The 21,416-nt window shown below is 36.9% G+C and overlaps 2 protein-coding genes across 2 annotated transcripts in view; one reads left to right on the forward strand and one right to left on the reverse strand.

The window, feature by feature from the left end:
- Window positions 1-13,245, reverse strand: part of LOC144448827 (TBC1 domain family member 22B-like) — a 15,659-nt gene extending 2,414 nt beyond the window's left edge. The window contains exons 1-12 of the mRNA XM_078139134.1: window positions 13,067-13,245; window positions 10,659-10,951; window positions 9,301-9,495; window positions 8,677-8,747; window positions 7,968-8,096; window positions 6,887-6,952; window positions 6,141-6,255; window positions 5,846-5,848; window positions 5,283-5,474; window positions 2,598-2,725; window positions 1,700-1,795; window positions 1-1,421 (exon numbers count right to left, since the gene is read on the reverse strand). The exon at window positions 1-1,421 is cut by the window's left edge and continues 2,414 nt beyond it. Coding sequence (XP_077995260.1) covers window positions 1,284-1,421; window positions 1,700-1,795; window positions 2,598-2,725; window positions 5,283-5,474; window positions 5,846-5,848; window positions 6,141-6,255; window positions 6,887-6,952; window positions 7,968-8,096; window positions 8,677-8,747; window positions 9,301-9,495; window positions 10,659-10,951; window positions 13,067-13,149 — 1,509 coding nt within the window. The 5' untranslated portion in view covers window positions 13,150-13,245 and the 3' untranslated portion in view covers window positions 1-1,283. The remainder of the gene's footprint in view (window positions 1,422-1,699; window positions 1,796-2,597; window positions 2,726-5,282; window positions 5,475-5,845; window positions 5,849-6,140; window positions 6,256-6,886; window positions 6,953-7,967; window positions 8,097-8,676; window positions 8,748-9,300; window positions 9,496-10,658; window positions 10,952-13,066) is intronic.
- A 3,841-nt stretch (window positions 13,246-17,086) lies between these two features.
- LOC144449612 (fibrinogen-like protein 1) lies at window positions 17,087-21,048 on the forward strand. Its single transcript, XM_078140184.1, has 2 exons — window positions 17,087-17,341; window positions 20,198-21,048. Exons 1-2 carry the CDS (start codon window positions 17,152-17,154, stop codon window positions 20,872-20,874), a joined length of 867 nt encoding a protein of 288 aa, XP_077996310.1. The 5' UTR covers window positions 17,087-17,151; the 3' UTR covers window positions 20,875-21,048.
- Window positions 21,049-21,416: the final 368 nt, after the last annotated feature.

Genomic DNA, 21,416 nt, shown 5'->3' on the forward strand with positions numbered 1-21,416 from the left:
TACTAACTTCAAAATAATTGCACATATACAATAGCTTTCATTAGCTACGGCAGCCTATGTGATATCATTACTGTATATACAGGTAAAATCTACATTATTTACGAGCCTTGTTTACAAGGGCACAACACAGCTCTCCTGATTCCTATCAAAAGCAAGCGTTAAGACCATTCATATCCATGTCAACATTAACATGTCTCCAGATCCTCTTGAAACTGTCCAAAAGTTATGACACCTTTGGGAGGTCTTCTGAAATTCTCCCGAAACTGTCCAAACTTAGGACACTTATAAGAGGTCTCTTGGAATCCTCCGAAACTGTCCTGACTTATGACACCTATGAAAGTTCAGGAGGTGTCCTGAAACTCCTGAAACTGTCCTAACTTGGATACCAACAGGAGGTGTCCTGAAACTGTCCTAACTTGGATACCAACAGGAGGTGTCCTGAAACTGTCCTAACTTGGATACCAACAGGAGGTGTTCTGAAACTGTCCTAACTTGGATACCAACAGGAGGTGTCCTGAAACCCTTGCAACTTAGTACACCTACCAGAAACTTTCATGACCAAGGATGCCTCCAGGAGGTCTCCTGAAATGGTCATAACCTAGCATGCCCCTGGGAGGTCTCCTGATACTGTAATAACATAGGGCACCTCAGGGAGGTCTCCTGAAATGGTCATAATATAGGGCACCTGTGGATGGTCTCTGGAAACTTTTTTGAACTTGTTTCACCTGTGAGCACTCATGATAACCAATTTAAAGGTTTTACCTTCTTTTGTGGGGATACGAAATCCACCTACCTAGTACCCAAAGCAGGAGTCAGGAGAGTTTAAGGATTGTGACTCTACATGTAAACAGGGCTAGAGGGTATTATTGTTGGTTTTCATGCATACAATTTATATACAGAATCAGCATCCAGAGGCAGTCATTCTCATAACTGTCACCTACCCTATTGTGTTCAGAGACAGCCATTTCAATTACTGTCACCTACCCTACTGTGTTCAGAGACAGCAATTCAAATTACTGTTACCTACCCTATCGTATTCAGAGACAGCTCTTCCAATAACTATCACCTACCCTACTGTGTTCAGAGACAGCTCTTCCAATAACTGTCACCTACCCTACTGTGTTCATTATATTATTACAATATACAGATTTGTAAATGGTCAATGGGATCCATTAAATAATTCAAATATTTTTTTGCTGCCGTTCTACGTGGCTACAAAAATATACTTTTTTGATGTTTCTTCTCACTGTTGAAAATTTGTATAATCTGTGAATTGAGTTCAGTTATTTCTTCAATGTGTTGAGGTGTTTTGGTGCATCTGCAAACATAAACTTCCACCTATAAGCCTCAGCCACCATCATACCGATCTGTTCGTTACCCCAGTCTTTTGTTGGAAGATTTTGAAGAAAAAGTAGTATACCCTGTGAAGGAAGAAAAAAAAGCAATTTGATGGCCAGTGTTTTATCGCATTAATGTTACCTTATCAGTGGAGCAATGACGAGTACTTAAGACCAAGTTTTCCTAAGAACATCACTTGTGACCAATCAGATTGAGTGCATTTTCAAACAATCAGTTTGAGCATATAATTTTCAAACCACATTAATCATTTGACATTGCTAGCAGTACAAGCAGTCTGTAAGACAGCGAAGCAAAAACACAGGTTGCGATGTAAACTGGCTACGACATGTTTGATACTTACATGGAAATCTCTTTGTGCCTGTGTTCTTTCTGAATATCTCACAAGAAGTGCAGCACACACATACAAATGAAAATTAGCAAACCCGTCCCCTTCACTCTGAAATAAAACAAATTAATATATTTTGCCTTTAAAACCTATGTTTCATGGACAACAGGGCAAGGTCATAGGTTATGTGGAAAAGTTATAAATTACATGGAAAGGCCTGAGATCATGTGTCAAGGCCATGGTTTGGGTAGCAAGATTACAGTTTGTATGCCGAGGTCATATTTCAAGTATCAAGGTTATATCATATGCCAAGGTTATAGTTTATGTTGAATGGTCATAGGTTATGTGGTATAGTTATACATGTGGGAAGGTCATAGTTTGCATGGCAAGGTCATCAAAGTTCATGTAGAAAGGTCATAGTTTATGTGCCAAGGTCATTAATAGTTCATATACCAATGTTATAGTTTGTGTGACATAGTCATATTTTATGTTGCAAGGTCATAGTTCATGTGGCAAGGTTATCATATAAATACATGGAAAGGTTGAAGCTCAAGTGCAAAGGTTATACTTTATGTGGGATGGTCATAGTTTAAATGGCAAGGTTATGGTTTGTTTGGTAAGGTTATATATGTGGCTAGGTCATAGTCAGTGTGGCTAGTCATAGTTAGCAAGGCCACTTCATAGTTAGCGTGGCTATATCATACTTAGCATGGCAAGTTCATAGTTAGCGTGGCTACATCATAGTTAGTGTGGCTACATCATTGTTAGCATGGCTACGTCATAGTATATGTGGAATGATCATAGTGTGTATGACAAAACCAAAAAACATTAGTTACTGAATTAGTTACTGAAAAGTGAATGAAGTAGTATGTTTGGGATAATTGTCAACATTCACACAGACACTTTTACTTACCATGTAGGTATCCCAGAGTCGTATCGTACATTTCAATGGTATTTCTCTCATTAAAAGATTGTTCATCCAGCGAAATGCAAATTGTAAGTACTCAACATTGTGCTTTTCTAGGTGACTATGTAGGCGAGCTGTAGTGGTAAGACAAAGACAGACAAGAACTAGGTCAATTGTAACAACTGTTTTCAACTACATCTACGATACATTTTCAAGTAGTGCTTTCTCACAAAATGTGACAAACTGGGACAAATTTACATATTTATTACATGGTCTTGTGACCAATTTACATATTTATTACATGATCTTGTGACAAATTTACATATTTATTACATGGTCTTGTGACAAATTTACTTAATTATAAGAGAGTATACATAAATAAAATCCACTTTCTGTTGTACTTACCATCTTTTCTCCTGACTAGTTCTCTTAGAGCTGTGACTTACCATCTATTCTATTGACTAGTTCTCTTAGAGTCGTCACTTACCATCTATTCTCCTGACTAGATCACTTAGAGCTATCACTTACTATCTGACTAGTTCTCTTAGAGCTTTCACTTACCATCTAACTAGTTCTCTTAGAGCTGTGACTTAACATCTTTTCTCCTGACTAGTTCTCTTAGAGCTGTGACTTACCATCTATTCTATTGACTAGTTCTCTTAGAGTCGTCACTTACCATCTATTCTCCTGACTAGATCACTTAGAGCTATCACTTACTATCTGACTAGTTCTCTTAGAGCTGTGACTTACCATCTATTCTCCTGACTAGTTCTCTTATCTTAGAGCCGTCACTTACCATCTGACTAGTTCTCTTAGAGCTGTGATTTACCATCTATTCTCCTGACTAGTTCTCTTAGAGCTGTCACATACATCTATTCTCCTGACTAGTTCTCTTAGAGCTGTGACTTACCATCTATTCTCCTGACTAGTTCTCTTAGAGCTGTCACTTACCATCTATTCTCCTGACTAGTTCTCTTAGAGCTATCACTTACCATCTATTCTCCTGACTAGTTCTCTTAGAGCTGTGACTTACCATCTATTCTCCTGACTAGTTCTCTTAGAGCTGTGACTTACCATCTATTCTCCTGACTAGTTCTCTTAGAGCTATCACTTACCATCTATTCTCCTAACTAGTTCTCTTAGTGCCGTCACTTACCATCTATTCTCCTGACTAGTTCTCTTAGAGCTGTCACTTACCATCTATTCTCCTGACTAGTTCTCTTAGAGCTGTGACTTACCATCTATTCTCCTGACTAGTTCTCTTAGAGCTGTCACTTACCATCTATTCTCCTGACTAGTTCTCTTAGAGCTATCACTTACCATCTATTCTCCTAACTAGTTCTCTTAGAGCCGTCACTTACCATCTATTCTCCTGACTAGTTCTCTTAGCGCTGTCACTTACCATCTATTCTCCTGACTAGTTCTCTTAGAGCCGTCACTTACCATCTATTCTCCTGACTAGTTCTCTTAGAGCTGTGACTTACCATCTATTCTCCTGACTAGTTCTCTTAGAGCTATCACTTACCATCTGACTAGTTCTCTTAGAGCTGTGACTTACCATCTATTCTCCTGACTAGTTCTCTTAGAGCTATCACTTACCATCTGACTAGTTCTCTTAGAGCTGTCACTTACCATCTATTCTCCTGACTAGTTCTCTTACAGCTTTCACTTACCATCTGACTAGTTCTCTTAGAGCTATCACTTACCATCTAACTAGTTCTCTTAGAGCCGTCACTTACCATCTATTCTCCTGACTAGTTCTCTTAGCGCCGTCACTTACCATCTATTCTCCTGACTAGTTCTCTTAGAGCCATCACTTACCATCTATTCTCCTGACTAGTTCTCTTAGCGCTGTCACTTACCATCTATTCTCCTGACTAGTTCTCTTAGCGCCGTCACTTACCATCTATTCTCCTGACTAGTTCTCTTAGAGCCATCACTTACCATCTATTCTCCTGACTAGTTCTCTTAGAGCTGTCACTTACCATCTGACTAGTTCTCTTAGCACCGTCACTTAACATCTATTCTCCTGACTAGATCTCTTAGAGCTTTCACTTACCATCTAACTAGTTCTCTTAGAGCCGTCACTTACCATCTATTCTCCTGACTAGTTCTCTTAGAGCTGTGACTTACCATCTATTCTCCTGACTAGTTCTCTTAGAGCTGTGACTTACCATCTATTCTCCTGACTAGTTCTCTTAGCGCTGTCACTTACCATCTATTCTCCTGACTAGTTCTCTTAGCGCCGTCACTTACCATCTATTCTCCTGACTAGTTCTCTTAGAGCCATCACTTACCATCTATTCTCCTGACTAGTTCTCTTAGAGCTGTCACTTACCATCTGACTAGTTCTCTTAGCACCGTCACTTAACATCTATTCTCCTGACTAGATCTCTTAGAGCTTTCACTTACCATCTAACTAGTTCTCTTAGAGCCGTCACTTACCATCTATTCTCCTGACTAGTTCTCTTAGAGCTGTGACTTACCATCTATTCTCCTGACTAGTTCTCTTAGAGCTGTGACTTACCTTCTATTCTCCTGACTAGTTCTCTTAGAGCTGTGACTTACCATCTATTCTCCTGACTAGTTCTCTTAGAGCTGTCACTTACCATCTATTCTCCTGACTAGTTCTCTTAGAGCTATCACTTACCATCTATTCTCCTGACTAGTTCTCTTAGAGCTGTGACTTACCATCTATTCTCCTGACTAGTTCTCTTAGAGCTGTCACTTTCAGTTGAATTCCAGGTTGTGCAAAAGTGTAATTATCCTGGATACCATCTAACAATTTACTAAGACACCAAAAACTATCAGCTTCAATAAATCCTAATTTCTCTTCTTCCAGCTGACTGAGATCATAGTTGTCAATACAAGTACCGGTATCATCTGAACGGAAGGAGAGAACAGATCACATATTGTTTACATATGTATCAGTGGTTGCTAGCACTAGTGCACACACACACACACACACACACACACACACACACACACACACACACACACACACACACACACACACACGCACGCATACTTGTTGTACTTGCACTTCAGTGAAATACCGAAAGATTATTGTATACCTGCATGCAAATGACATGCAAATGAGGGCATGAGCATTTGCTATACATGAAAACTGGCAATCGCATAGTATGATTTTAACGGATATTTGCTGTTTCAGATAAACGTGATAATAACAGAACCCCATTCCACATGAGTTCAACTTCAAGTTTGGGTACTCAGGGGTATTTTAACTCTTGCACTCTCTACACTCGTAAAAAGTACTGTTACAGAGAACACGGCAAGTACTTGTGCAAATACCCTAAGTATGCCACTTACACTCATGTGTCATGGGGTTCTGTTATATTATAAAACTATAGATATTTGTTGTGTCTACAATACACTCTACACAACAAATTTTCCTTTCAAGCTGAGTTATATCAAAGTTGTCGATACATGTAGTAGTTGGTTCAATTTTGGAGAGAGAGAATATTGACATTTACTTTAGGAGTACCAATTAATGTGATTGTCTGTATTATAATAAATAGACCTACTTACCCACATACTCTGAGAGAAAGACAACAAAAAATGGAGTAACTAGATCATTCATGCCTTGTACATAGCCACTGGCAGGATGCCGGATTGCCCATATGTATAATATACGTTCAAATATCTGAAAAGAAAAGCTTATTTGATTACATGTCATGAATATTCATTGGAACTCATCAGCATCTGGGGGGGGGGGGGGGGTATGTGGCAGCATATATGGCTATCTGAAAGCTCACAGTGGGATTGTGGTCGTTTAGGTAATAAACAGACCCTAAATAACCTTCCACATATACGGTACAATGGGCTTCACAAATCTTAACTGAAGACCCCCCCCCCCTTCACAACCATTACTACCAACACCATCATCATCATCACCACCACCACCACCACCACCACCACCACCACCACCACCCCCATCCCCATCCCTATCACCATCACCATGCCCACCATTACTAAGGTATATTTTGACTTGTACAAAATGAATCTCAGAAACTAATATTTAATGTTACCACACCAAAATTGGTAAATTAGTCCCACATGATGTTAACTCTGTTAAAACTGCACGAGCGGTAACTTGTATTATTTTTTCAATCACACAACCAACATATATTTACTGACAATTGTGAAAATCACCAGACATTATACATGTTAATTAGAGGCCAAATCTTAGCCATGAGTGTAATTTTTATATTCCAAATAGAGAGATCACACAAGTAGTATGACAATATTGATAGCTGTCTGTGATCTCTACTCACCTCATGAACTTTAGGTTGGTGAAATAGAGGCATCAGTGGGTTTGTACGGGGTATATCGATATGTATCTGAAACAGCAATACAGAGAATCAAAGTGACATGGTCTGTAAATGAGGCCAAATTTTCAGGAAAAGTCAAAGTAAAGAATATACCATGATTTACACATTATTAAAACTTATTTAGAAGTAAATTGGTGTTTACAGTATGATAGACAGAGCTTGCTGAATATGCACAAAGAGGTTTTATAATCTTGAAGATGACATATTTCTTTGGTAACCAAAAAATTATGTCATGGTCATTTCAATATCATATTTGAATACTTTATGAGAGTTCTACCCATTACTAGCCATGATTCACAGCATATTTAGTGGTTTGAGAAATTATAATATTTCAATCAAAAAAAAAAAAAGGAAGCACCAAAAACCATAAAGTTATGGACTGTCTGACTCTACAATAGTAACACCAGCTGTGGTGTGTCAATATATATATCTCAAACAGCTAGGCTACAAATCTACAATGCTAATACCAGCTGTGGTTATTGACATTTATCAGAAATAACATCAAACAAAGGAAATTGGAAACTGTTGAATATCGATATATGAGTTCATCTGAAGCAGCAATGTTTTAATATGGAACATTAATTACATTATATGCTATGTGAAGCTGTGGGCTGAGATCATTCATTGGTAATGTGTAGTGAACAAAGAAAGCTTTTCAACGTCATAGCTCATTAAAGACGTATTTCATATGATGAAATAGCGGAAATTTAATCAAAACAACTGTTTTTTGGAAATGAAATTTTACATTTCAACAATCTAATCATAATTTTGACAATAATAGGAATATCCTGAGCTAAAATTGCAGCAAAATCTACCAGTCCAGTTGGGCAGGTTTTTCCAAAATCTTCTGTCCTAGACCGATGTTTTACTAGCCCTGGGCTGCTCTTGATTTTGAGCCCTGTGTGCTTCCTAATTTAGTCTCAAAACCTACATTGTTTCTGTAGTATCATGCAGTACTATAGTATACTGATATGTACAAGTATCTGAAACAAACAAATTACACAAACTATACACTTGACCTTACCTGTCTATAAGTATCCTTATGTGTCAGTTCATGTCTAGTTTCAAAATATTGATCTATAAAACCAAAATATTCAGCTCTTTTCCTTTCTAGTGTAATCAACCTTCTCTCTATATTGGTTGGCAAATACCCCTAAAAACGTAAAAATAAACATTAAATACTTTATTGCATAGTGTAACGCTGTGTGGTTAACATCAAAGACATACGAAACCCAATAGGGTACTCTCTACATTCAACATATAATCAGTGAAACAACAGTGGTTACCAACTTTCTTTATGTAGAGCTGAAATCTGTCTATATCTACAACACTCTTATAGCCAGCAATGCCAGTAGAGCTGAAATTTGTATAGATCTACAGAGCAAACACCACACTCAATTTACCAGGGCTGTAAACGCTTCCATGATGATACAACTTTACTGTTATTTGTAAGTCATCATGCGCTGTCTGAATAAAGTATCTCAGTAACTTGACATTCCTTATCATGTGGTCATTTTTCACATAGCATGCATGAGCACTCTTTGCTTACAAGGTCTCAAGACTCAAGTGTCCACTATTAAGACTTGGAGCTCACTGTCAAGGCTGTCATTTTCCATGCCAACAAACATATTACTCTGTAGTACTTACTTGGAGTCTTGGCATGGAAATATGAGTTTTACTGTAAACATGAAATCTCAAGGCTAAAATAAAGAGTCACACATCACAACACTTACCAGTAAAATCTTCCATGCAGATGGTCTAACTGCATTTGGAATACCTGACCAACTTATTTTCCTTAATTCCTCTAGAAAAAAGAAAACAAACGATTGTTGTCATATATGTACATTTTAGACCATCAGGAAGTGATAATCTTTTATGTTACATTAACTACATGCATAATATTTTATCTATACATGAGTAAGAAATCAGAAAATCTACTGTACACAAATCATGACATCCATGGCAACAAAACAATGATACAATCTCCCCAGTAGTTTTAGAGTATACATTATATACAGTGTATGATTAAAAACAACCTTTGTGTTGCCAAAAATAACTTATTCTGATTTGACAAATGTCTTTATTAGACATCGACATACACATGCCAATATACACAATATCCAGTATGCAAACACACTTAGTGTACATTAACACAGGTGAACTCAAACATACACCCCCCCCACACACACACACACACACACTAACACACAAACAAAGAAACACTTTCCCTGCTGATCCACATTTTTTTTTAACCATGGATGTCTGTTGGGAATAAAATCGAATCACTCCTGAGTCCATTTCAAGCAGTCTCCATGTAGAAATGAACATTGCTTCTACTTCAAAAACAGTCAACTTACCCAGGTCTGTGTTGGCACCAGACAATAATTGTCCATATTTATGTAACTTAGTAGCTTCTCTATCTGGAACTGGCATATTAGATATCCTGATGGGTGCTATTGGTTTGGGTGGTTCCCTGACAACAGTTTGTCGTATTCCTACACCAGGGCCTCCAACACTTGTTGGTGATACTGGACTGGAAGGTGGCTGCAAATCTATCATTTCATCAAACAAACCATATTATCTACCATACAGTAGCAGTAGATTTATTAACTGTCAATATTATTATATAAAGATATTACGAAAATAACACAAGCTGAGTTTATAGCTTATTTTTCATTCAAAAGTGGTTTACCAAAAAATACTTACATAAACAACAATAAACAATATTATTTCTGAATCACTTTATTTTTGTAATTACAACTTGAATTTTTGTGATTACGTTCCTCGATAAAGCAGTACTGAAAAACTGAAAATACTGAAAATACTGGAAAACACTATTTATTGCACACCTGCATGCATATGATATACAAATGAAGGCATGACCTTTCTTTGCATGAAAGTATGCAATCGCACAATAACATTTGTACAGAAAATTGCTGTTTTGGATAAACATATGTAATACAACAGAACCCCATTCTGCATGAGTCTCCAGTGTGGGTATTCAGGGGTATTTGCACTCGCTGTACTTTTGAAAGTATGGTTGCAGAGAACACTGCAAGCATTAGTGCAAATATCCCAAACACGCCAGACTTGCACCCAAGTGTAATGAAGTTCTATCATATTAACTTTTAATGCTATCTTTTGAAGATTGTCTCTAACACAAATCAAACGACCTATAGCAAAATAAATAAATAAGCTCTGAAAGAAAAGTTTGATTTTACATTTTATCTTTTATTTGTCACTGTATATTGTATAACAACTCAATGTGTGGTTGTAGTACCATTATTTAGATTTATACTTGGACAACTTTAAAAGAGTCAGCCAAGGTCACAGATGTCATCAAATCACAATACTAAACGTTTAGAAGGTCACAACATGATTCTGTGTTGTATATTTCATTTGTCACAGTTATCCTTCCTTTCCTTATCCTTTTGTCAAAGTTATGCTTGTAGCTTTCAGTGTAAAAACCTATCTCATGAATATTCATTGTGCAACCATGAATATATTTGCAGACTCCCATCATGCAATGGCCCACAGTAAAGATACCCTATAAAGGCACAAGATTAACTTGATGTTTCTCTGAAATCGCAAGTAATTGTGGGTGATGTAAAATCATGAAAAGACTCTCCAGAAACCACAGTTTATGAAAATGTCATTATTTCCTGGACTGGCATTCCCCTTTGAAGTCAAAATATAAAATTAATATACACAATACCTTTCTGATCCATTGTAGAAGAAGTAGTTACTATAGGTCCCGGTGTAGAGTGTTGATTCAAGTCCTCTGTTGTTTCATTGACCTGTGACAACTTTTCATCCACTGAAAGCCTTTGAGTTCCCATCAACATTAAATCATCTTCTTTATCATCCCATGCATCCACAGTGCTATTATCAAAATCTGTAAATGAATCTGTCCTTTTATTACGGTTTTTACTCTGATCTATACTGGCAAGACTTGCTTGTATCACAGCTTCTGTTGGTGGATGTTTGGCACCATATACTGGTTTGATGCTAGTGGTAAGATACGAAACATAAAGAAAAACAAATTAGATATTATTCCCCAACCCTTTTCTTCATTCAGCCAAGGAAAATAAGAGTAACCTAAGGGACCTTTCACTATGAGTTGATACACATCATGTGACATGTAGTGATAAAACTTGAGGGTTCGAACTTTTCGGAGTGAATGATGAAAATTATTGAGAATACCATAAATATATCTCTGCAAGCACAGTTTATGAAAAATTTGGCAAAATAAAGACAATTTGGAATATTTTGCCTCATTTTGATCATCACAGAACTAGTGACATAGATTTAATTGTCACGATGCTGAGCAACCAGGATATAAAAGCCATATTTTTGTTCAAACACATTCAACCTGGCTTGTATGATGATGTACTATGCTGTAATCACAGTTTGTATTCAATATAGCTTTGATTACACTACTAGCACTAAAGAAAGAAAGACTTCTGCTTTCAGTCAGTTGCTAGTCAAGATAGGAATTCTGTTAACCTTTGACAGGACTGAATAGAACCATTATCTATGTGGCAAGTATCCAATGACAGTGTGGGGGGGGGGGGGGGGGCAACTCAAATTGTGATTCATCATTCATCATGTTCATGTATTAGGTATGGAAAGGTATGCACCCCCTCCCTTCCCCTACCGTGTTACAGGGGTTCCAAAACTTATCAATTAACTCTGATGTCAAACGGCTCCTTGTGATTTACTGTTGTCTTTAGAAACATACTAAGAGAGAAATGTAGTCTGATGACAACATTAGGATGAGTACATCTTGTATAGACCTCAGTATCAAAGTCAATTAGTGCTATATTCAGTTTGAGGAAGAGACATGGCCATGATAACAATCAAAATCCACATGAAACTTCTGTAATATTGGCCAGAGAAAGATTGACAGATAGAATATCAAATCGTGAATGAGTACAAACTAGTTTCCTTGAAGCTTGAGAAACATTATCTGAAATGCATTAGTGGTCAGAAGAGAAGCTGATCACTTCATCCCACTTTCAACTCATCCTATTGTCACCTCGCCTTAAGTTTAACTTGTCCATAAAAACAGTCTTCCCAGAAATGAAACAGTCATTTTGATTTATTCTTGCCTTAGATGTAGCAAAGTATGCATTTTTACAAGCAACAGCTAACTTCGTTGTCAGCAATGGGAATACATTATGTATCTGTTGGTGTAGATGTAACATTACCCTGGAATAGAATGAGAGGGTACACCACACACCTAATCATGCATTATTAAACAGTGATGGTACTTTAACAACCAAACCTGTTCACACCCACGTTTTAAATGTATGACTGTAGAGTAATGTTCAGGCTTTAACGTTTTATAGAAAGTTTGTCATAGTGTGGTAAGTCAAGGTGGACTCCAGGAGACAGGTCTAAAGGATGGACGAGTTGAAATTAGGCGAAGTTGGAAATGGGATGAGTTGAAATTGGGATGAAACGATGAAGTGATTTGAATCTTCAAAACAGACATAGCAGGAGCTATACCAATCACGGTATTACTTTCAAATATACTATTGACTACAAAATAAATTTTAATATTAATAACTTCAAGATCACTACTACGCAATCACATATCATCAATAAATAATTGTACCAGAGAAACGTCACCTCAGAAACTTAAGACTTTCTCTACCATAATTACATCTATAGCCGGTCATTAATTATTGAATTCAAATGAATTTCACATGATTATAATATATTATCTAGTCAAATAAAAATTGTCAATTTACAAAACTAATGGTTATCTAATTATTCTTAGAAATTAAAAAACAATTACAACAAAAAAGTGAGGCCAAACCAAGCAAATAATAATAATGTGTTGAATTAACGGTATCAACACGTCAAACTCACAGACGATATTGAATCAATGATTTGGACATTTTACCAACACTTGAACAGCGGCGGTGTAAAGTTGATTCGTGCGATGCGGTTACTAAGATATCATACTTATTGTTTAATGACAAGGTGAACAAAGTTTCTAGTGTTTACTTTGGAGTAAACAGTAAATTTATTATGACTTTCGTCATTTCCCCACCTGACTCGACTGTAATGTTGATCAAGGCTAATCATATCTTTCTCATTTCACCGAGAACTTACCTCCCCGGAACTTTGTCAGCATTACGTTTCCAAAACGTCCTCTTATTTTTCTTTGCATCTGCAGTAAGTCCAGACGCAGCCATGGTTATGACTTGTTAACTGTGCAACTATCTGCACAATTGTTGGACCCGCTTTTCGAAATCTGTGAGATATATAGCCAACAACTACACTTTCCTTCATTCCCCGTCCGCCATGTTGAACTCACGTCAACATTCTCCAAATCGAGGCTAAAGACCCCATAGGACAATGATCGATATAACGATTCGCTCATCTGTGACAAGATAAACGGTCTTTTTTTGCCTCGCGCAAACGATCACACGATACATACATTACAATGGTATTTAAAAGTACATAAAAAGGACCTGGTCTGCCACTAAGATAAACAAGTTTAGACGATTACACTACAATGTGTGTTTTGATGTAGCAGATATTCCACAAATTTTACAAAATGACTCTGTATTAGAGAGGAGCTAAAGGAAAAATTGATCTAAAACTGGCAGGGAAGATAATTTAAATACCAACAACAGTGGATATAATTTGGCTTGGCAATTTACATTCAAATCAATGAATTTCGATACAAGTTATACAGAATAACAAAATGACGGTATTAATTTTAAAACCCATCTTCTCAAACAGTAGGCTACCTTGTTACAGTAGGTGGTCTCATCACTTAAAATACGGTTGTCATGGAAACTAAGTACTTTGACATTTTCTACGAGCAAAAATGACAAATTAATGGTTATAAATGTCAAACTATCTATATATGAAACTTTAATTTCTGTTTCTGATGTAAGATTCGGTCGCGTGACGTAAGCTTTAACTAATCACGTGTTTATTCAACCGAGTCGTGAGGCGCGGCGTGTGACAAGCGTCATCGTCTTACATGTTTTAGATTGACGGGGGGGGGGGGGGGCTCGCACCAAGGAGAAACATTTTCAAGATTAAGGGGGTGGGCTCGATATATTTTGATTACCCGAAGGGGTAAAAACACAAACGAGTAATTTTGAACTCGACTAGAACATCTGCCCCTACATGTATGTTCATAATCGTCGAATACTAAAACCCCATTATAAAAGAGCTGTATCATTTTACATCAGGACACCTACAATATGATAGAAAGTTTATTTTTAAATGTGTATTTCTCCGTACAATAACGTTAACATTTAACAAAAAATTCAAAAAAAACATTCCCGGCCTGTAGAATTTAATATGGATGCAGTTGTAGTATGAAAATATTTTTGACATCATTAAGTTATTAATATTAATGGCTTTGTTTTGAAATTGTTTACTTGATGCACGAGTGTCAGAATGAGCGGTTGGTAACACATATTGCGCTCAAACAATATCACTATTTCTTGCCTGCATTTGTGCTTCCCGAGGGCTTCCATAACTTTAGACATCATCCTCGTCCTCCAAATTGTTGGTAAAATCGTAGCGCCAGCCCTTTAGCAGGCAGTAAGACACTCGCTGGTATGTGTTATTGTTTAATCATATGTATAAGCAATAAGATTATTCCGAAAATAACGGATTGATCAAACCATCATAAACTGTAAGTAAAGTTTACGAATCATGTACTTTCACAAAGGACGCCCTCTTTTGTTCAATCAATGACCATACTTCACAAGCAAGAATGGGATTAGCATGTCGACATTGATTGAATTTATGAAAGAAAATTATCATTAAATATTTGAAAGAAAATGTAACATTTGACCGATGTGAAAATAAATTGATAAATGCAAATATTAACAAACCAATACAAAATGGTTCACGTGACCAATAAAAGCATGAATATTTAATGAAAGACAAATTATCCTAGGGGATGAACAGCTGTCAATGTTACCAAATTTTATTATTCTTAAGCTTGTTGCTAAGCGATTACGTTCTAGATATATTTCAAAGTGTACAGAGCAAAAACCAGATTTTATGGCAAACGAAAAGTAATCAGCACATAAAATTACATATAGCTGTCAGAAAAAAATAAATTAAATTGGAATATCAAAAAGTGGGGACACTTATTTATCACCTAAAAATCTCCAAATACAAATTGTAAGCTTATCAGTGCAAAAATATCATTGTCTGTAATTTTGAAACACTCGTGTAATGTTTTTGAGGACTGTGTCCATGAATCTATCTGAAAGGATGTATGAATAATTGCAAAAATCCCAATAAACTATTATAAATTAACACACAAAGAAGACGAGAATTTACGAAAATATTACCTGTGGTTATTGGCAAATATCTAAAGAACACAAAATACACTTTAAACACAAGTTTACCTCCAAAGAACATAAAATATACAAATACAAACATAGTTTTTACCACGTACCATGCAAAGAACAATGTTAAGAACGTCTAAAATAACCAATGAAAACGTGGAATGTATCAATAACAACATGATTAAATAAAGGTATAAGGTTTATATGGAATATTACAACACACGTACATGGTCTGCCCTTTTAATTATGTCAAGAGGCTTCATTGTTTATCTAGATTGCAACACAGACACTAGACGGCCATCTTTTGTCTATATGATTAGTAGATAGAAATCAATCAATTACCCGAGTTGGTTATGTGCCAATTGATTTGTCGACATGTTGCTATAAATTCTACACGCAAGGGAGTCTCCGTATAAGAGTATGTGTACACGGAATGTACTGTTGGCTTCAAGCCATATAGACTCGTCCAAACCTTAGTTAGTTGTTGCAAACTTTACACACATCGTTATTATGAGTGTGTACTTCCGATCGTGACATCTAAGATCACTATCGTGAGATGACACACGCACTATTCATACTATACAAGAGACTAATAATATAATATACATTTTCCAATCCTGAAAGTGTCGAAGAAGAAAATGATCCTTAACTTTCGGTGTAGTTATAACCAACGTGACACCCACCTCCATCTTTTTTTCCTTAACTAACCCACCCTAGTGTAGTGTCTTACTGAACACCACGGGTAAAGTACGTGCTATAATTTATGTGTACGGTAATAATACTAATTAAAAGCATGTGTGATCTCAAAAGATGGCGTGCATCTATGCTATCTAACTTTATTAACTCCGCTGTCATATTAACCGGATGCAGTCTATAACTTTATTACATGTGATAAATTTCCTCTGATATCATTTTCATACAGTCATTGCATTCTGACTTTAGACATATCTGGCCTCTATGTTAGCTCTGTGTTATCTAAGTCATAATGTTCTTGTGTAAGACAGTCTCCATAACCTGAATTGCTAATTTCTTTTCTCTATAATCATAATACAAGGGTTCTCATCAGGCATTCATCTATGATCTAATATGAAATTATAATAGGATTTTATCTTCACATAGTACACCATAAATTTTATGACCTAAGTCCATCTCAACATATTAACCCACGAAGAATCCATGCGTACCAAACGAAGTGTGGTTTATCTTCTAATGTAAGAGAGACATGTTCATAAAGCTCCAAAATGACAATTCTCCTCTGAGCAGAAACTTCATAGAGTATTCATGTGTGGTTATGCCATACCAGGAACGCTATATCATTTTTACATCGCTCCCTGCAAAAAACCGTATGGACTTCTTTCCTCTAAATTGCAAGACATTTCTTTGCCAACTATCAGCCAACGAGTTCTGTACTCGAGAATTCAACTTAAGTCCCCAGGCTTCCTATATGTTAAATTTACTTTATTACATTTAAATCTTTACCGGTTTTGGTTGTAGCTTCCTATGAACCTGCTTCAGTATATATGTAAGCTACTTATTAACGCCCCAAATTCTCCGAATGCCAAACACATGTCCATTGGATCCCGCCAGGTTGTACCTTATACCCGTTGCTACATCATTGATACGGGTAGGATCACAACAAGAGCAACAGTACAATTCTCCGGGTGACCTTTGCGTAGTACACAGTCTCCTAACGCCATTCCGAGACTTCACCACATCAGATTGTGGCTTTTCAGGGCGGTATAGTGAATAGTTGCTGATTGGGGTTAGTTATTATATTTTTACGGTATGCACGTTCAGCGATATTTCACTGCTGTCAGTCTTCTTGGCGTTTTTTGGATATTTGTTTCGAGAGCCGAACCTGGTGGTACAATGCTTCGCCAGGGAGACAGTAGACGATGTGTGTTCCGGTTCAACGTTCTCGAGGAAGAATTTTCATCTTGTCACTCCCTTGAAATGGAGAAAAGACTGGACAAGCTGACGGAGGAAGTTCATGAAATGCGATTGACCCTAGCTGGCCTTAGGTATAACAACAGAGAGAAGGACTTAAAGAATCTACGAGGTAAAGTACATGCATTTCACTCTTACGTACACAATGTCTGGTGCCGATCATTTGATCTTTCATTGTCTAGTCGGTATTTAATACATAAAAAGTGTTTCCACTGAATCAGGAATTCGGAAGTGAAATTAAAAAACCCCCATAATATATGTCTTTATGGTATATCTTTATGGTATCATAAACACCGACTCTCTTACTTTCGTCTAAAATTATCTATAAATTGACGAACATTTTACAGCAAAAAAAAATCGTCTGTATTTTTTAGGCGGGAAAGTGTCACTAGGGAGATTAAATCGCTTATCCATTTCAGGTCTACCAATGCCACCTTTGGTCTAAGATGTGATCAAATTTACCAAAAAGTTAACATTTACTCTCGATCATTCGTTATATATGTCGGGTAGGTCAGGGTGATAAAGTTTGTATGGTTAAACTTTATACACGTAGTCTAGTCTGAGTGGCGATATCGGAATGTTATTCTGTGCCATGAGATGACGTTGACTATAGAGGAAACGTCTTTGATAAATACAAAGAAGCGAAATCAATGTGTTGGCTGTCTGCGATGCAGTGATGAATAGGAAGCCACGTTGGATCATTTAATAAGCACAATGACCAGTATTAAAGTTAGGAAAGTTGTGCAAAGATGGCAGAGGAAATAGTACTTTGCAACACAATGTATGGGACATGTTAGTATTTCAGTTTATTGAACCGTAATGGCACGACACCCCCACTCTATCCTCGAGAACATAATATATATGCGACAGTTCAGTTAGTTAACAGCCAATTTTGAGTAGACACGAAAGGTTCTGTGATTGTCTGTAGTTACACGGCGTAACACGTAAAGTTGAGTGATCGCCGGGAAGGTTAGATGCTAGGATATGAGTCTGGACCGGTAACCAGGACTTGATTAGTTGTGATAACAATGTGACAAGATTGTTTACAACATGCCTTGCTTAATATTTACATTAATATCCATAATGAATCAATCATAATATTATAGATGTCTATCAACAGATAGACATGCTGCCAAATAATTGGTAGTATCCATTCGTGTATACATACATACATACATACATACATACATACATACATACATACATACATACATACATACATACATACATACATGCATATATATGTATGTGAATAAAATATCACTTCTTACTAGCTAGTAGTACCCGCATATAGTTAACAACTGTCTCCGTGCCTCATATTTCACCCATTCACACAACGTTACACCCACAGGCACTCGAATCAATCTGTATGATTTGGGGATAAATTCACTATACATTTTTTTTAAAAATCATACATTGATTCGAGTGCCTGTGGTTACACCTACATACACATATCCCTTGAATTGGTTGCATATTAAGAACATATACGTTAGTTCGTTCGTTCGTCCAGGGAGTTGGTAACTTTATGGTTGAATAATACAGCGCTGTGTAAATACCACTTTTCAGTTGTAAAACCACACTGAGTTCACTGTAGGTAACTAACCCTAGGCGGGACCACCACAAATGTTACTTCCAGTTCTAAATATCATCACGACTGATCATTTCATGATAAAATGCAAACCACATGGTTTATACACGACACACTTGGATTTGTACAGCAGAAACAAGTTACATCCCGATATAGAAAGTCGTCTGACATTGCTACATTCTCTTTACACAGAATACCATTCAGGTGATCTGTGCCCATAAACCATGGTCACCATTTTGCCAGGTTAGGCCTAAAAATAATTGTTTGGTTCCGGTTACATACCCGACCCCACCTAGTATTTCACTGCCGACCCTAAAATTTTTTTTACATAACCGAGAAAAAAATAATAAAATCGCAAAAATTGTGAAAGGCGCCATTTACTAGTAAACGTTTCATCTGCTAGTAAATGACACTTTTAAAGGACCCAGCTGTGTGTTGTGTCTCTGTTCAGTATTGTTTTTTTGTGTCTCTCTTTGTTTTATATTATGCATATCATGTCCCACGAATAAAACACCAAGGTAACTTCATTTCTCCTGTAAAACCTGCCACTAGCATGTAACTAAACATTATACTTCAGACTTTCAGTAAATAGATTAGTTAGGGTACACGATAAAATATATAAAACTATCGGAAGCAACAAATTAACCGTAAAATTGTGAACTGTGTTGCCTTGAGGTATCAAAATAAACTTATAAAATTCGGAACACATGACATATATATCACGTTACTTTGTATACATCTGAAAAATATAAACCTGCCACAAAACAGTTTATTCGTGCTTTCCGTATTGCAAATTTGACGAACACTTAAACACATATTTGTCTGTCTGTCTGTCTGTCTGTCTGTCTGTCTGTCTGTCTGTCTGTGAGTCCGTCCGTCCCCGCTATCCAAATACCTCGCAGTATTTTTCTCTTATGTTATGGTTTCTATCAATATTCTCGCCCAGATGTTGTAAATGTTAAATCAAAAGTTAACGGCTATACTTTTATAATCCCCCAAAATACAGTAAAGTTTGCCAACGTTACATCCATGGATGGATGAGATAAAAGAACACTGATACATTTTCAAATCTACAGTAAAATAGTTACATCATATACGAATGTGAAGTATTGCCACACCACTGGTAAGCACGTTGTATGTATGTGTAAGTAGCTCGTTATGTCCCAGGTTATGTCTTTGGATGGATATATGGATACATGTAGTTGAAATCATCGGATTAATGAAAAATCGTTACCCTGTTATACATACATACATACATACATACATACATACATTGTACGTGCAATGTCAACATTTAGACTGGCTGTAATGACTTGACAATCCCAAGTACTAATCACATTTCAATTGCATCTTCTGTTTCGTGTACACTTTCTTCCACAGATTGCCAAGACGTGCGAAACGCAGGAGCGGTGGCGAAGGGCGAGTATGTGATCTGGCCTGTCATTTCTCCATACTCCATGCGTGTGTACTGTGAAATGGACGATAACAAGGGTTGGACGGTTATACAAAGACGTTTGGATGGGTCGGTAGATTTCGACCGTTTTTGGCAAGATTACCGAGATGGCTTCGGAGACTTATCCGGGGAACACTGGCTGGGTAATGATAACATTTACTACCTCTCCTCCGGCAACCAAAGACCCTATGAACTGCGTATTGAAGTAACAGACTGGAACGGAAACACAGCTAATGCAGTTTACTCGGATTTTAAAATCGATGGACCGACAAATAAATTTAAACTTTCACTCGGGGAATTCATGGGTGGCAATGCAGGAGACTCTATGCTATACGGTGAACGATTTAAAATTCACAACGGTCAGTTCTTCTCAACCAAAGATGTGGATAACGACAATGATGGACATACTATCAGTTGCGCAAAGACGTACAATTCCGGCTGGTGGTTCGATAGCTGTTTTATATCAAATTTAAATGGCAGGTATCAAAAATCCAGTCAGCCAATCGAGCAATGGCAAGGAATTCTGTGGAATTCTTTGAACGGCCACTATTCATACAAATCGTCGGTCATGAAAATACGACCTTTAGAATATGGCAAAGACTGATAAACATACTGTGTGTTCCACAATAGGATGCCATTAATTTGACACATATAGTTCTATGGATCAACAGTACACAATTTTAGAAGAATAGATTCTATGTCAAAGTGCAAACATGATATATTTTATGGAAAGATGTTATGTACATAAGTACGTCTCAAAACATGGTCCTGTTGACGCTTTTCACCGAAACCTTTCCGTAGTGTAGTCTTTGCTTTTACCGTGTATATCACTCAAAAAATACGTTCATGTTGATCACAAATTAAACTTCACACTGTTAACCCCAGGTTGTAATAAAATTGCGAATGTGTCCAATCTAAAAACAATTTCGGTTACAATATGGTAGCCAATTTGGAACATTTTTATGTTATCGCCATCTTCCCGGATTTGCGCTCGGAGGGTTGCCGAACAAAAGCCGATGATAGATGACAGTGCCTCTGGTTAACGCCTTCGATGTGCTGTAAAAGTACTGGTTAATAAGAAGTCTGTTGGCGTTCATTATTTGTTTGAGTTTTGTATGAAAATGTAGTATAGGCAATACATGTAAT

Source organism: Glandiceps talaboti, chromosome 18 (assembly GCF_964340395.1).
Source record: "Glandiceps talaboti chromosome 18, keGlaTala1.1, whole genome shotgun sequence".
Lineage (NCBI taxonomy): Eukaryota > Metazoa > Hemichordata > Enteropneusta > Spengelidae > Glandiceps > Glandiceps talaboti.

Excerpts from the sequence above, each read along its gene's own strand:
- LOC144449612 (XM_078140184.1), top strand. The coding sequence starts at position 17,152 with ATGCTTCGCCAGGGAGACAGTAGACGATGTGTGTTCCGGTTCAACGTT. Across the intron at positions 17,342-20,197 it reads GGACTTAAAGAATCTACGAG|ATTGCCAAGACGTGCGAAAC; the intron begins GTAAAGTACATG and ends TTTCTTCCACAG.